Raw genomic sequence first — 17500 nt, 5'->3', positions numbered from 1 at the left:
CACAAGTCTCATATGGACTTGTTTTGTACATCAAATAGCATTAAGAGGTCCTTTTTTACCAACACTGAACCACTGTTGTGTGTGTGTTGTGAAGTGTGCGCCAGTGTAATGACTCCGGGCGGACACATAACAAAGGCGTCACCCTTCACACCAGTGTTTATGCTATTTTAACGTTAAATGCGTTAATCGCGGACTCAACTCAGGCTCGATTATTTAAAGACTTGGACTTGACTTGGACTCAACTCGGACCAGACTGTTTAAAGACTCAGACTCGACTCAGACTCTCTATTCATCAATGTTTAACAAATTGGTAAAATCGGGTTAAAAGTTTGTTTGTGCCTACTTACTAGTGAAAAGTATTAATTTTGATATCAATAATTATACTGGTAATCGTGCAAATATCCATTCTTGATATCAACATTTGAATTAAAACTAATAATGCTCATTTTTGAAATCTGGAATCGTAATATATTAGATGTGAAATTTCTCCAAGCAAAAATATAATAACAGATCTATAATCTACATCTATAATTGTGTTTTGAACAAGAGTGAATGACACGTCATTGTGAAATTATACTAGGGGAAATGCAGTTACAGATATCAGTGATTTACTATGTACATATTCTGTGTGGTAACTCCATTATTGAGGTAAAGAGTTAGCATTTACACAAGTTCATTTAATTATAGATATCTATAACTCATATCTTGCACATGATTAAAGTTTATTCAGCTTGCCATAAGTTGAAAAGATCAATAAAACAATGGGTGCATCACTTGAAACAGTTAGTGACCAGCAGATGCATGCTTGTAAGTTTTCAGTAATGCATTTCTGAATCTGAACGAGTCAAGGTCGTAATTCCCAGGGAATGCATTTACTATTAAAAAGGTACAGTATCGCTTTAATGCACTCCAAGTCACTCTGGAAAACAGTGTTGTGTGAATGCAATGCAACTAGTTTTCCGCAGGGCTTTTTCTCCTGTTGGCGATCGCTGGCGGCCTCTGCTGGTATTGTGGTTTGTTTTGTTTCCTCTTGTTCCATTGGCACAGTAAGATGGATTTAAATGTGATACGGAAGGTTTTGTTGCACAGCGCGTAACACATGGGGTTCACCGTGCTGTTGACGTAACACAACCAGTAGCCCAAAGCCCACAGGCTCTGCGGGATACACTCGTTACAGAACGTGTTCACCAGAACCATGATGTTATACGGCGTCCACGTGATGATGAAGGCCAACAGAATGGCGCTCAACGTCTGTGCCGCTTTCTTCTCCTTCACGAGGGACATCTTCTTGCGCTTATTGACCTGCGTTCTGGCCTTGCATGTGAAGCGTTTGGCCAGAGTGGCGTCTTTGAAGGAGACGTTGGCGTTGGGTTGATCTTTTGAGCTCACGGAAGCCTTCGAGTCCAGCGTGGAATGCCCGGATGTTTTGGAAACTCCCTTTCTTGAACGTTTCTCCTCCGCATCTGGCTTTAATGGCTCGTCTTTGGATGGGCGGAGCCTTTCTGAGTCTCCGCCTCCTTTGATACCAGGCATGTTCAGTACGATGGAGTAGATGGCTCGGGGTTCATCTCCGTCCTCCTCTTCATCCGATTGGTCGATGGAGACGGCCGTCTCGTTATTATTCCAGCTGTCGCTGCTGCTTCGGTCCGTGTCGCTGCGACCGCTCCAGCCTTTACGACTCCAAAACCAAAAGCGACTTTTCTTCATCCCGGAACTCCTCTGGCTCTGGTTCCTGCTGTGACTGAGTGAGCTGCCCGTCATCATGGTGACAGATTCCTCCAAACTTCCATGAGTCCCTTGGCTTCCTGAACCTTTTAAGCCGGCGAGCTCTTTGGAGCGATTTTCCGTCTCTTTATAGATCCGCCAGTAGAGGATAGTCATGATGGTGACGGGCAGGTAGAACGCGGCGATGGCTGTGCAGAAAGTGGTTATCGGCTCGGAGAGAAACTGAATGTAACATTCGCCGGGAAGAACCGTCCGTTCTCCGACAAAGTACTGCCAGAAGAGAATGGCGGGTGCCCATAGGACAAACGAAATGGACCAGGCGAGTCCAATCATCGTCATCGCTCTCTTAGTGGTCCGTTTCACTCTATACGTTAGTGGCCGCGTCACGGAAAAGTACCTGTCGAAACTGATAACCAACAAGTTCATGACAGATGCATTACTAGCCACATAGTCGATGGCCAGCCACAGGTCACATGCCCAATTCCCTAATGCCCACTGGTCCATGACTATATACGTTGTGTAGAGGTTCATCGACAGTATTCCAATAATGAGGTCCGCAAATGCCAAACTGAGCAGATAATAGTTATTCACCGTCTTTAACTGCTTGTTCACTTTAAACGACACCAGGACTAATATGTTCCCAATGATGGTGACTAACGACAGCGACCCGCACAAGAACACGATTATAATGACTTGCCAGATGGTATGACCGCCGAGTGGGTCATACGTCACCGTGGGCAGGAGTGTGGCATTGTGGGAGCTGGTCAGATTGGCGCTTTGTTGTAGAGAATTGTTGGCTGGCAAACCGCCCGTCTCCGTCCAGATGTCATGTGGTACAAACACAGTGACGGGATAGCCCCGCATGCCCGGCGAGCTGTTGGTCAGGAATAACCCAGGCTCGGCACTCAGCGTCAGATTCATGATGCCATATTCTGTGAACAAAGCTGACAGAAAGAGGAATTAGCATGTAGCTGGATACAGTTAAACCAAATATGGTCATTTTGAAAAATCAGTCCAAACCCGTATAACTGTCTTTCTTCTGTAGAACACAAAATGTGGTATGGAAAAAAAGATGCAATGTGAATAGTGACTGAGACTTACATTCTGGCTAATGCCTCCTTTTGTGTTCCACAAAAGAAAAATATTAATACGAGTTTGGAGCAACATGAGGTTGAGTAAATTAGGTGAAACATCCCCAATTCAAAGAACAATTTACTGTAACAATTTAGATTTGTGGCTCAATATTAGATACTACAGAACATAATGTCTTCTTAAAACATGTTTCACACTCTCACTAGTTTATTTAAAGGTGATGTAAGCGATTTTAACCATTCTACTTCCATGATACTGAGCCGTTGGATTAGCCAACATGCATTTCCCTATACAACCACTAGGGTTAAAGGAATGGTTGTGAAAGTTGTGCACTGTCCTCCTCTATTGAATGACATTGGTTTCATGTCTCTATCTCCTTCAACAAAAAATATATAAAAAAAAGAATGGTGATTTTGGAAATGCAGTTCCCTCTACAACCACTAGGGGTAAAACAAATGGTTGTGAAAGTTCATAGACTTCAATGTATTCTGCAGCGCTGACACGAGTCATGTGATGACCCTTTACACGTATAAATATCACTCGCTTCATAGACTTCAATGTGTTCTGCAGCACTGACACGAGTCATGTGATGACCCTTTACTCGTATAAATATCACTCACTTCATAGACTTCAATGTATTCTGCAGCGCTGACGTGAGTCATGTGATGACCCTTTACTCGTATAAATATCACTCACTTCATAGACTTCAATGTATTCTGCAGCGCTGACACGAGTCATGTGATGACCCTTTACACGTATAAACATCACTCACTTCATAGACTTCAATGTATTCTGCAGTGCTGACACGAGTCATGTGATGACCCTTTACACGTATAAATATCACTCACTCTATACACTTCAATGTATTCTGCAGCACTGACACGAGTCATGTGATGACCCTTTACACGTATAAATATCACTCACTTCATAGACTTCAATGTGTTCTGCAGTGCTGACACGAGTCATGTGATGACCCTTTACACGTATAAATATCACTCACTCTATACACTTCAATGTATTCTGCAGCACTGACACGAGTCATGTGATGACCCTTTACTCGTATAAATATCACTCACTTCATAGACTTCAATGTATTCTGCAGCGCTGACACGAGTCATGTGATGACCCTTTACACGTATAAACATCACTCACTTCATAGACTTCAATGTATTCTGCAGTGCTGACACGAGTCATGTGATGACCCTTTACACGTATAAATATCACTCACTCTATACACTTCAATGTATTCTGCAGCACTGACACGAGTCATGTGATGACCCTTTACACGTATAAATATCACTCACTCCATAGACTTCAATGTATTCTGCAGCGCTGACACGAGTCATGTGATGACCCTTTACACGTATAAATATCACTCACTCTATACACTTCAATGTGTTCTGCAGCACTGACACGAGTCATGTGATGACCCTTTACACGTATAAATATCACTCACTTCATAGACTTCAATGTATTCTGCAGCACTGACACGAGTCATGTGATGACCCTTTACACGTATAAATATCAATCACTTCATAGACTTCAATGTATTCTGCAGCGCTGACACGAGTCATGTGATGACCCTTTACACGTATAAATATCACTCGCTTCATAGACTTCAATGTATTCTGCAGCGCTGACACGAGTCATGTGATGACCCTTTACACGTATAAATATCACTCACTTCATAGACTTCAATGTATTCTGCAGCGCTGACACGAGTCATGTGATGACCCTTTACTCGTATAAATATCACTCACTTCATAGACTTCAATGTATTCTGCAGCGCTGACACGAGTCATGTGATGACCCTTTACACGTATAAATATCACTCACTTCATAGACTTCAATGTATTCTGCAGCGCTGACACGAGTCATGTGATGACCCTTTACACGTATAAATATCACTCACTCTATACACTTCAATGTATTCTGCAGCACTGACACGAGTCATGTGATGACCCTTTACACGTATAAATATCACTCACTTCATAGACTTCAATGTATTCTGCAGCGCTGACGCGAGTCATGTGATGACCCTTTACACGTATAAATATCACTCACTTCATAGACTTCAATGTATTCTGCAGGCTGACGCGAGTCATGTGATGACCCTTTACACGTATAAATATCACTCACTTCATAGACTTCAATGTATTCTGCAGCTGACACGAGTCATGTGATGACCCTTTACACGTATAAATATCACTCACTTCATAGACTTCAATGTATTCTGCAGCGCTGACACGAGTCATGTGATGACCCTTTACACGTATAAATATCACTCACTCTATACACTTCAATGTATTCTGCAGCACTGACACGAGTCATGTGATGACCCTTTACACGTATAAATATCACTCACTCTATACACTTCAATGTATTCTGCAGCGCTGACACGAGTCATGTGATGACCCTTTACACGTATAAATATCACTCACTCTATACACTTCAATGTATTCTGCAGCGCTGACACGAGTCATGTGATGACCCTTTACACGTATAAATATCACTCACTTCATAGACTTCAATGTATTCTGCAGCGCTGACACGAGTCATGTGATGACCCTTTACCCGTATAAATATCACTCACTTCATAGACTTCAATGTGTTCTGCAGCGCTGACACGAGTCATGTGATGACCCTTTACCCGTATAAATATCAATCACTTCATAGACTTCAATGTATTCTGCAGCGCTGACACGAGTCATGTGATGACCCTTTACCCGTATAAATATCACTCACTTCATAGACTTCAATGTATTCTGCAGCGCTGACACGAGTCATGTGATGACCCTTTACCCGTATAAATATCAATCACTTCATAGACTTCAATGTATTCTGCAGCTGACACGAGTCATGTGATGACCCTTTACACGTATAAATATCACTCACTTCATAGACTTCAATGTATTCTGCAGCTGACACGAGTCATGTGATGACCCTTTACACGTATAAATATCACTCACTTCATAGACTTCAATGTATTCTGCAGAGCTGACGCGAGTCATGTGATGACCCTTTACACGTATAAATATCACTCACTTCATAGACTTCAATGTATTCTGCAGGCTGACGCGAGTCATGTGATGACCCTTTACACGTATAAATATCACTCACTTCATAGACTTCAATGTCTTCTGCAGATGCTGACGCGAGTCATGTGATGACCCTTTACTCGTATAAATATCACTCACTTCATAGACTTCAATGTATTCTGCAGCTGACGCGAGTCATGTGATGACCCTTTACACGTATAAATATCACTCGCTTCATAGACTTCAATGTATTCTGCAGCGCTGACACGAGTCATGTGATGACCCTTTACACGTATAAATATCACTCGCTTCATAGACTTCAATGTATTCTGCAGAGCTGACGCGAGTCATGTGATGACCCTTTACACGTATAAATATCACTCGCTTCATAGACTTCAATGTATTCTGCAGGCTGACGCGAGTCATGTGATGACCCTTTACACGTATAAATATCACTCACTTCATAGACTTCAATGTATTCTGCAGAGCTGACGCGAGTCATGTGATGACCCTTTACACGTATAAATATCACTCCTTCATAGACTTCAATGTATTCTGCAGAGCTGACGCGAGTCATGTGATGACCCTTTACACGTATAAATATCACTCGCTTCATAGACTTCAATGTATTCTGCAGCTGACGCGAGTCATGTGATGACCCTTTACACGTATAAATATCACTCGCTTCATAGACTTCAATGTATTCTGCAGCTTGACGCGAGTCATGTGATGACCCTTTACACGTATAAATATCACTCGCTTCATAGACTTCAATGTATTCTGCAGCGCTGACGCGAGTCATGTGATGACCCTTTACACGTATAAATATCACTCACTTCATAGACTTCAATGTATTCTGCAGCACTGACGCGAGTCATGTGATGACCCTTTACACGTATAAATATCACTCGCTTCATAGACTTCAATGTGTTCTGCAGCACTGACACGAGTCATGTGATGATCCTTTACACGTATAAATATCACTCACTTCATAGACTTCAATGTATTCTGCAGCGCTGACACGAGTCATGTGATGACCCTTTACTCGTATAAATATCACTCACTTCATAGACTTCAGTGTATTCTGCAGCGCTGACACGAGTCATGTGATGACCCTTTACTCGTATAAATATCACTCACTTCATAGACTTCAATGTATTCTGCAGCGCTGACACGAGTCATGTGATGACCCTTTACTCGTATAAATATCACTCACTTCATAGACTTCAGTGTATTCTGCAGCGCTGACACGAGTCATGTGATGACCCTTTACTCGTATAAATATCACTCACTTCATAGACTTCAGTGTATTCTGCAGTGCTGACACGAGTCATGTGATGACCCCGGTATGCCAGATTACCAGTCCAGCTTGTCCACTTCAGCGTCTCTGATGCCGGGAGTACATGAAGACTCTTATGAACACTTATGAGACATTATTCTTCTCACTGTATCTGCTCCAGGACTGTGTGTCGATCACTCAGGGGAGGAGCTATGATAATAGGGTGGAGTCCATCATCATGGGCGTGGCCTGATCTAACGTGACATCACTTTAGAGCAGAAATGAAAAGCGTTCATTCTGACACACTGTTTTATCATTGTAGGGGTGTTTGTGTACACACACTGCCAACTCACATTTATATACAAACACCATGTTTGTTTTGCATAATAGATCCCCTTTAAGCAATCATCCCTTTTGTGGCAGGGCTTAAAAAAGTGTCATTACTGTTAAAAATGAGGGTGGATTCAAAAGTATTTTCTGTGATAATGGATCACATGACACTAATGTCCATAAAGTGTAACTTGCAGTGAACACTGAATGTTTCTTTAACATTGTAAAGTTAATGCCTTTTCACAGGAAGTTTGCAGTACGTTTGTTTGACTGTGTCTGGACAGCAGAAACAAAAGTGTGAAACTGGACAGATCTGCTGCAGACGATCAGACAAACACAAGAGAAAACAGGAATGAGAGAGAAGAAAACGGGAAGAGATCCGGACATCTGTACTGTGTATCTAGTGTGTGTCACTGCTCATAATGTCTGTAGTAAATCACAATCGGCCTTATAATGTTATTTTCATCCGTGGGCAAAGAGTCACATATGATATTGATTTACATTATGAGACAGGATTTAATTCATACAGTCACCAAACGAGACCCGCTGCTTTTCTGAAACGGAATAATAACCTAAAACACCACACCGCTGCTCAACACTGACTTCAACTAAAGAAATATAAATGCTTAATAAATTTTTCCAAACAGATAGTCCTGCCCCAAACTCACGCCATTGGTTGTGTCAGAAGTTGACGAAGTGGGGTGGGGGGGGTGGGTTGAATCTAAATGAGAACGCCCCCAAAGTTGCTGATTTGGGGAATGCCCCCAAAGTTGATTCTAAATGTGAACACCCCCATAGTTGTGGCGGGGGAAGGGGGTGTAGGGGGGGTGGTGGTGTTGATTCTAAATAAGAACGCTCCCAAAGTTGTTTCTAAATAAGAAGGCCCCAAAGTTGTTGATTTGGGGAACACCCCCAAAGTTGTTTCTAAATAAGAAGGCCCCAAAGTTGTTGATTTGGGGAACACCCCCAAAGTTGTTTCTAAATAAGAAGGCCCCAAAGTTGTTGATTTGGGGAACACCCCCAAAGTTGTTTCTAAATAAGAAGGCCCCAAAGTTGTTGATTTGGGGAACACCCCCAAAGTTGTTTCTAAATAAGAAGGCCCCAAAGTTGTTGATTTGGGGAACGTCCCCAAAGTTGATTCTAAATGTGAACACCCCCATAGTTGTGGCGGGGGATGGGGGTGTAGGGGGGGTGGTGGTGTTGATTCTAAATAAGAACGCCCCCAAAGTTGTTGATTTGGGGAACGTCCCCAAAGTTGATTCTAAATGTGAACACCCCCATAGTTGTGGCGGGGGATGGGGGTGTAGGGGGGGTGGTGGTGTTGATTCTAAATAAGAACGCCCCCAAAGTTGTTGATTTGGGGAACGCCCCCAAAGTTGTTGATTTGGGGAACGCCCCCAAAGTTGATTCTAAATGACAATGCCCCCAAAGTTGTTGATTTGGGGAACGCCCCCAAAGTTGCTGATTTGGGGAACGCCCCAAAGTTGATTCTAAATGTGAATGCCCCTATAGTTGTTGCGGGGGATGGGGGTGTAGGGGGGTGGTGGTGTTGATTCTAAATAAGAACGCCCCCAAAGTTGTTGATTTGGGGAACGCCCCCAAAGTTGATTCTAAATGACAATGCCCCCAAAGTTGCTGATTTGGGGAATGCCCCCAAAGTTGATTCTAAATGTGAACGCCCCCAAAGTTGTTGATTTGGGGAACGTCCCCAAAGTTGATTCTAAATGTGAACACCCCCATAGTTGTGGCGGGGGATGGGGGTGTAGGGGGGGTGGTGGTGTTGATTCTAAATAAGAACGCCCCCAAAGTTGTTGATTTGGGGAACGCCCCCAAAGTTGATTCTAAATGACAATGCCCCCAAAGTTGTTGATTTGGGGAACGCCCCCAAAGTTGCTGATTTGGGGAACGCCCCCAAAGTTGATTCTAAATGTGAATGCCCCTATAGTTGTTGCGGGGGATGGGGGTGTAGGGGGGGTGGTGGTGCTGATTCTAAATAAGAACGCCCCCAAAGTTGTTGATTTGGGGAACGCCCCCAAAGTTGATTCTAAATGACAACGCCCCCAAAGTTGTTGATTTGGGGAACGCCCCCAAAGTTGATTCTAAATGACAACGCCCCCAAAGTTGTTGATTTGGGGAATGCCCCCAAAGTTGATTCTAAATGACAACGCCCCCAAAGTTGTTGATTTGGGGAACGCCCCCAAAGTTGTTGATTTGGGGAACGCCCCCAAAGTTGATTCTAAATGACAATGCCCCCAAAGTTGTTGATTTGGGGAACGCCCCCAAAGTTGTTGATTTGGGGAACGCCCCCAAAGTTGATTCTAAATGACAATGCCCCCAAAGTTGTTGATTTGGGGAACGCCCCCAAAGTTGTTGATTTGGGGAACGCCCCCAAAGTTGATTCTAAATGACAATGCCCCCAAAGTTGTTGATTTGGGGAACGCCCCCAAAGTTGCTGATTTGGGGAACGCCCCCAAAGTTGATTCTAAATGTGAATGCCCCTATAGTTGTTGCGGGGGATGGGGGTGTAGGGGGGGTGGTGGTGTTGATTCTAAATAAGAACGCCCCCAAAGTTGTTGATTTGGGGAACGCCCCCAAAGTTGTTGATTTGGGGAACGCCCCCAAAGTTGATTCTAAATGACAATGCCCCCAAAGTTGTTGATTTGGGGAACGCCCCCAAAGTTGCTGATTTGGGGAACGCCCCCAAAGTTGATTCTAAATGTGAATGCCCCTATAGTTGTTGTGGGGGATGGGGGTGTAGGGGGGGTGGTGGTGCTGATTCTAAATAAGAACGCCCCCAAAGTTGTTGATTTGGGGAACGCCCCCAAAGTTGATTCTAAATGACAACGCCCCCAAAGTTGTTGATTTGGGGAACGCCCCCAAAGTTGATTCTAAATGACAACGCCCCAAAGTTGTTGATTTGGGGAATGCCCCCAAAGTTGATTCTAAATGACAACGCCCCAAAGTTGTTGATTTGGGGAACGCCCCAAAGTTGTTGATTTGGGGAACGCCCCAAAGTTGATTCTAAATGACAATGCCCCCAAAGTTGTTGATTTGGGGAACGCTCCAAAGTTGTTGATTTGGGGAACGCCCCAAAGTTGATTCTAAATGACAATGCCCCCAAAGTTGTTGATTTGGGAACGCCCTCAAAGTTGTTGATTTGGGGAACGCTCCCAAAGTTGATTCTAAATGACAATGCCCCCAAAGTTGTTGATTTGGGGAACGCCTCCAAAGTTGCTGATTTGGGGAACGCCCCAAAGTTGATTCTAAATGTGAATGCCCCTATAGTTGTTAGTGGGGATGGGGGTGTAGGGGGTGGTGGTGTTGATTCTAAATAAGAACGCCTCCAAAGTTGTTGATTTGGGGAACGCCCCCAAAGTTGATTCTAAATGACAACGCCCCCAAAGTTGTTGATTTGGGGAACGCCCCCAAAGTTGATTCTAAATGTGAATGCCCCTATAGTTGTTGCGGGGGATGGGGGTGTAGGGGGGGTGGTGGTGTTGATTCTAAATAAGAACGCCCCCAAAGTTGTTGATTTGGGGAACGCCCCCAAAGTTGATTCTAAATGACAACGCCCCCAAAGTTGTTGATTTGGGGAACGCCCCCAAAGTTGATTCTAAATGACAATGCCCCCAAAGTTGCTGATTTGGGGAATGCCCCCAAAGTTGATTCTAAATGTGAACGCCCCCAAAGTTGTTGATTTGGGGAACGCCCCCAAAGTTGATTCTAAATGACAATGCCCCCAAAGTTGTTGATTTGGGGAATGCCCCCAAAGTTGATTCTAAATGTGAACGCCCCCATGGTTGTGGTGGGGGGGTGGGGGGGGGGTGGTGTTGATTCTAAATAAGAACGCCCCCAAATTTGATTCTAAATGTGAACGCCCCTATAGTTGTTGATTTGAGGAACGCCCCCAAAGTTGATTCTAAATGAGAACATTTTGCAGATCTAGATATACACGTGCCCTGAGGATGTAATAATCTTTGGTGAAAGATGCATGTTAGGGTCAAGGCGTGACATTTTGAGGATTGTCAACACTTTTAGGAATATACGGTCAATGTCTGAGATCACTGCGACACATGGTAAATACCTCATATGGTTTTGTTTAAGCTAACACTAATGACTAAGCATTTACATGCCGTTGTTGCAGAATAAACAGATTATTTCTTGTTGTCAGTAATTAATGTTAATGAGCATAAGTCTCTGGTGAGCTCTTCAGTCGGGTTTGTCACAGCGCTGTGAACGGAGAGCGCTCTCAAACATGTGACTGCAGCCACGCGTTACGTCACACATACTCATTTTCTTGTCTTAACCTGTCAGTACAGCGACTCGGCGATAGAGATGAATCCTGCAAATAATCTTGTAAATGGAAAGCTGGTGTCACCTGTTACTTTTCTCACCGCTGGCCAGGATGGGCCAATCACAGCCATCTATTATTACTGGATGAGGATTTTTAAAAATGCTTTCATGGATAATGCTGAGGCGGACATCCATTCACAGGTATGTTATTAGTATTTATTACAAACTATTATCAAGTAAATGTCTCCAATAAGATTTAAATGCAAAGGCATGGAGGATTCAGTTTTCAGAGCGTCAAGCGCCCCCTGCAGGAACAACACTTCACGTCTCACCAGATACAGTCAGTGGCTGACAACATGTGCAATTTTGGTTTGTAGGTCTGTTACCCGCACAAAACTTCCATCTGAATTTGAAATTGAGTCATATGTGTGGAGGAAGAAATCTGCATGTTCATGCATATATAAATATTTAAATAATTAAATGTGCGAATAGATAAATAAATCAATGCACAAATCAATGCAAAAATAATGCAAAACATAAATAGAAAGTAGATTTTTTTATTCCACATTTTGATATTTCATGAATCATTGATTTATTTCTGTAAGCCGTATTTATTTTTCTTTCGCACAATATGCTAATGAGAGGATGTCAACAGCAGTCAAACGATCCAAGTGCAACGGGTTTGCAGTTTCACCGTGGCGAAGAGAAGGTCAATGGCAGAGATGCTAAACTTTTATTTATTGATTGTTAAAATTCTGTAACGTCCTCAGTCAAGAGAAGCACTTTCTACTAGCGCATTTAATTATTTCTATATATATATATCAATGCGCATTTCAGATGAGCAGGTAAGAATTGTAATTTTCTGACACAGTTAATGAGTGTATAAGAGTGTATAAATATTTAAGAGTATGCAATGAACATAATTTTCTATTTATCTGTGCATATATTTGAACTGTTCTCATGCATTGCGTAATGTCCATTATTTGGACCATTTGGGCATTTGTACATGTCCATATACCCCCACCCCCACCCCCCCAGGTGTCAGTCAAAGTCATCATCATTAAACCCCGCCCCCAACATGACTGACGGCCTGTGATCATCTGTGTTATAATTAGGCTCAATTCTCTGGAGAGATCGAACAACTCGCAGCTCGTCTGGAACTGTGCGCATGCTGGACTGTTTCCATTAATGCACTCAGTGTCTTTATGAAGAGAACTCTTAATTAAATATGATGCATTAAACATTCCTCTCCGCTGGGATTTGAGCGCTGAGAACACACGCCAAGAGCAAAATGGCATTCAGCTTTACATACGCCACAACAAACACACATACTGTATACCAACACTCTTGTGACAATATTTCATCATTTGTACGACATGATGAAACCGTTTAACTGTTATAACATACACATAAACCACACAACAAACACAATTACAATCAATACAACACACACATTAAATGTTTGCAAACCTGCTTTACAACACTTTCTTTTGACCTTGTATGACCTCACGTCCACATGTGTGGACGTTGTATTTTGGTTTCGCTATATGCAACGCATAATTTAAATGAATAAAAACCATCTGAATGCTGTTCACGAGACTCTAGTGTGTTATTTAAGGGTTAAACTTCTGTCGCATCGAGTCACGTGACACAACAACATGACATTGATTTCAGTGAAGCGCTTCTACGGGCGCAGCGCCAACAAAAGTGCCTCTGTTCAGAAATCTCTTTACGTTTGTTAATTGAAACCTGTTTGTCTGTAAAGAGGAGAGTCTCTCGTTTCATTTGAGATGCTGCTTTAATAAATCGGTTCATTTTTCGCGTGTCAGCGCTCTGATAAACAAGACGTCCACATACGCAGGAGCATCCTATAGCTCTCTATAACTGTTCTGAGATCAGTGCAGACAGACAGCACACTGGAGGTTAAGTCATTCACTAAATAGGGAGCAAGGGAGCATCCTATAGCTCTCCTATAACTGTTCTGAGATCAGTGCAGACAGACAGCACACTGGAGGTTAAGTCATGCACTAAATAGGGAGCAAGGGAGCATCCTATAGCTCTCTATAACTGTTCTGAGATCAGTGCAGACAGACAGCACACTGGAGGTTAAGTCATTCACTAAATAGGGAGCAAGGGAGCATCCTATAGCTCTCCTATAACTGTTCTGAGACCAGTGCAGACAGACAGCACACTGGAGGTTAAGTCATGCACTAAATAGGGAGCAAGGGAGCATCCTATAGCTCTCTATAACTGTTCTGAGACCAGTGCAGACAGACAGCACACTGGAGGTTAAGTCATGCACTAAATAGGGAGCAAGGGAGCATCCTATAGCTCTCCATAACTGTTCTGAGACCAGTGCAGACAGACAGCACACTGGAGGTTAAGTCGTGCACTAAATAGGGAGCAAGGGAGCATCCTATAGCTCTCCTATAACTGTTCTGAGACCAGTGCAGACAGACAGCACACTGGAGGTTAAGTCGTGCACTAAATAGGGAGCAAGGGAGCATCCTATAGCTCTCCTATAACTGTTCTGAGACCAGTGCAGACAGACAGCACACTGGAGGTTAAGTCATGCACTAAATAGGGAGCAAGGGAGCATCCTATAGCTCTCTATAACTGTTCTGAGACCAGTGCAGACAGACAGCACACTGGAGGTTAAGTCATCCACTAAACAGGGAGCAAGGGAGCATCCTATAGCTCTCTATAACTGTTCTGAGACCAGTGCAGACAGACAGCACACTGGAGGTTAAGTCATGCACTAAATAGGGAGCAAGGGAGCATCCTATAGCTCTCTATAACTGTTCTGAGACCAGTGCAGACAGACAGCACACTGGAGGTTAAGTCATCCACTAAATAGGGAGCAAGGGAGCATCCTATAGCTCTCCTATAACTGTTCTGAGACCAGTGCAGACAGACAGCACACTGGAGGTTATGTCATGCACTAAATAGGGAGCAAGGGAGCATCCTATAGCTCTCTATAACTGTTCTGAGACCAGTGCAGACAGACAGCACACTGGAGGTTAAGTCATGCACTAAATAGGGAGCAAGGGAGCATCCTATAGCTCTCTATAACTGTTCTGAGATCAGTGCAGACAGACAGCACACTGGAGGTTAAGTCATTCACTAAATAGGGAGCAAGGGAGCATCCTATAGCTCTCCTATAACTGTTCTGAGACCAGTGCAGACAGACAGCACACTGGAGGTTAAGTCATTCACTAAATAGGGAGCAAGGGAGCATCCTATAGCTCTCCTATAACTGTTCTGAGACCAGTGCAGACAGACAGCACACTGGAGGTTAAGTCAGTGCACTAAATAGGGAGCAAGGGAGCATCCTATAGCTCTCTATAACTGTTCTGAGACCAGTGCAGACAGACAGCACACTGGAGGTTAAGTCATGCACTAAATAGGGAGCAAGGGAGCATCCTATAGCTCTCTATAACTGTTCTGAGATCAGTGCAGACAGACAGCACACTGGAGGTTAAGTCATTCACTAAATAGGGAGCAAGGGAGCATCCTATAGCTCTCCTATAACTGTTCTGAGACCAGTGCAGACAGACAGCACACTGGAGGTTAAGTCATTCACTAAATAGGGAGCAAGGGAGCATCCTATAGCTCTCCTATAACTGTTCTGAGACCAGTGCAGACAGACAGCACACTGGAGGTTAAGTCATGCACTAAATAGGGAGCAAGTGAGTATTGACGCCGCGTATCACCCCTGGAGTCGTGAGTTTTGAATCCAGGGCGTGCTGAGTGACTCCAGTCAGGTCTCCTTAGCAACCAAATTGGCCCGGTTGCTAGGGAGGGTAGAGTCACATGGGGTAACCTCCTCGTGGTCACTATAATGTGGTTCTCGCTCTCGGTGGGGCGTGTGGTGAGTTGTGCGTGGATGCCGCGGTGAATATCGTGAAGCCTCCACACGCGCTACGTCTCCACGGTAACACGCTCAACAAGTCACGTGATAAGATGTGCGGATTGAGGGTCTCAGATGTGCTGGCGACTGAGATTCATCCTCCGCCACCCGGATTGAGGCGAGTCACCACGAGGACTTAGAGCGCATTGGGAATTGGCCGTTCCAACATTGGGGAGAAAATAAAAAAACAAAAATATTATTTCACAACTTTGTCCCGCTGTACCTGTAGTTCACTCTTATCTATCCTTATTCTTCCATTTGTTTGTCCTCACACTTCACCTCAAAAACACATTAACAGAGTCATGCAAAACTAAACAAAACACACCCGTATCAAAGGCATTATCTGGTTAATATATTCTGACAATGTGTGTACTCGGCTGTTAAATATTCATTATTCTTGCTGTGATCTAAAGCATCAATAAACATTGAAAGGTTTTTGGAGCTGCAGTTCACAGAATCACACACAGGTAGGATTGGATTAAATCTCTGGTTTACACGATAACACATGCAATATCAAACAGAGCTAACGGTGAGCACTAAAACACCTCTAGAACACTAATTTTAGAGCTTATTTAGAGGACTTGACTGCAGTGATACTTTAGACACTGAAGTATGTTTCACATGTGTCACTGACTCTTTACAGGTATGTTAGCTTTTATTCTGCATTGCTAGTTTTAAGATCCAGATGAATCTATATTTATTTTCACATGAAAAACACAGCACTCAGCCGAAAATAGTATGCAAGATTAGAATAAATGCATGCCAATCACAAATAGACTCTCAAAAATTATTACCTTTATGTGAGTAAATAAAGTTACAGTTCTAGTTTCAACATTATTTGTATTTTAGATCTTTGTTTTGTTATACATGAAAAACTCGCTTTATATCATGTGACCCACATTTGATTTTTGACTTCTGAAAATGAGTAAAATGTACTCATGGAGCCATGCTGAGAGCCCCATATCTCTGGGATTGAACCATGTAGGGCCTTAAAAATGAAGATATTAAAAGAAATGTTTATTATGAACCAGAATGTAAAAGGATATTAAGATATCTTTAATGCTTCCAGAGTTATAGACACTCAAACGTTGGTTTTGGCCATTTTTGGACTCGCACCACTGGCGTATAACGCAACAAGAGCTGCTGAAGTTGACTGATATTAGTAATAGATCTACTGATCTGTGTGTACAAATACAATCATGATGCTCACACCTTCATAAGAATATTTTATTGACCTGTAGTTTTGCTACAAAATCATACAAGAAAAGAGTTATTTTGACCCCCTGAACAAAATAATGATAATTTTTGCTGACTTCGTTATTTCCCATTTTGAAAAAAAGTGCTTTTGGCCATTTTTGGACTCCCACCACTGGCGTATAACGCAACAAGAGCTGCTGGAGTCGACTGATATTAGTAATAGATCTACTGATCTGTGTGTACAAATACAATCATGATGCTCACACCTTAATAAGGGTATTTTATTGACCTGTAGTTTTGCTACAAAATCAAACAAGAAAATTCTCTCTACAAAATAATTGATTACTCTGTAAATATTGATCCATGGCATTTCATATTTTGGTTTTCATCATCATTTATGTTTATCTGTCATCAGAAAAAATATTAACAACATTAAACATTTCAGCTGAAGTTTATAAAATTTGCTTGACATGGAATAAGTCATAAAATCTGCTTACATGACAGATCAGAACAGATCAGACTGAACTAGACGTTTTATATCACCAGCGCCTAATTATGAATCAAAATTTACTGAAAGCCCGTAAAATATTCAGATGGGCATAGAATCATGAGGCTTTGTGTGAGTGTGTGTGTTTA

The 17500-nt window shown here is 42.8% G+C and overlaps 1 protein-coding gene and 1 long non-coding RNA gene across 2 annotated transcripts; one reads left to right on the top strand and one right to left on the bottom strand.

The window, feature by feature from the left end:
• Positions 1-951: 951 nt before the first annotated feature.
• On the bottom strand, positions 952-2646 carry chrm3b (cholinergic receptor, muscarinic 3b). The gene is made up of 2 exons (XM_052102690.1): positions 2567-2646; positions 952-2485 (listed from the first exon to the last, which is right to left on the bottom strand). Exons 1-2 carry the CDS (start codon positions 2644-2646, stop codon positions 952-954), a joined length of 1614 nt encoding a protein of 537 aa, XP_051958650.1.
• Positions 2647-13733: 11087 nt separating this feature from the next.
• LOC127626739 (uncharacterized) lies at positions 13734-15412 on the top strand. The gene is made up of 3 exons (XR_007968487.1): positions 13734-13954; positions 14868-15051; positions 15235-15412. It is a non-coding gene; the product is annotated as an uncharacterized LOC127626739 (long non-coding RNA).
• The last annotated feature ends 2088 nt before the right edge of the window (positions 15413-17500 follow it).

Source organism: Xyrauchen texanus, chromosome 33 (genome assembly GCF_025860055.1).
Source record: "Xyrauchen texanus isolate HMW12.3.18 chromosome 33, RBS_HiC_50CHRs, whole genome shotgun sequence".
NCBI lineage: Eukaryota > Metazoa > Chordata > Actinopteri > Cypriniformes > Catostomidae > Xyrauchen > Xyrauchen texanus.
This window is presented reverse-complemented; position numbering and strand designations above follow the sequence as displayed.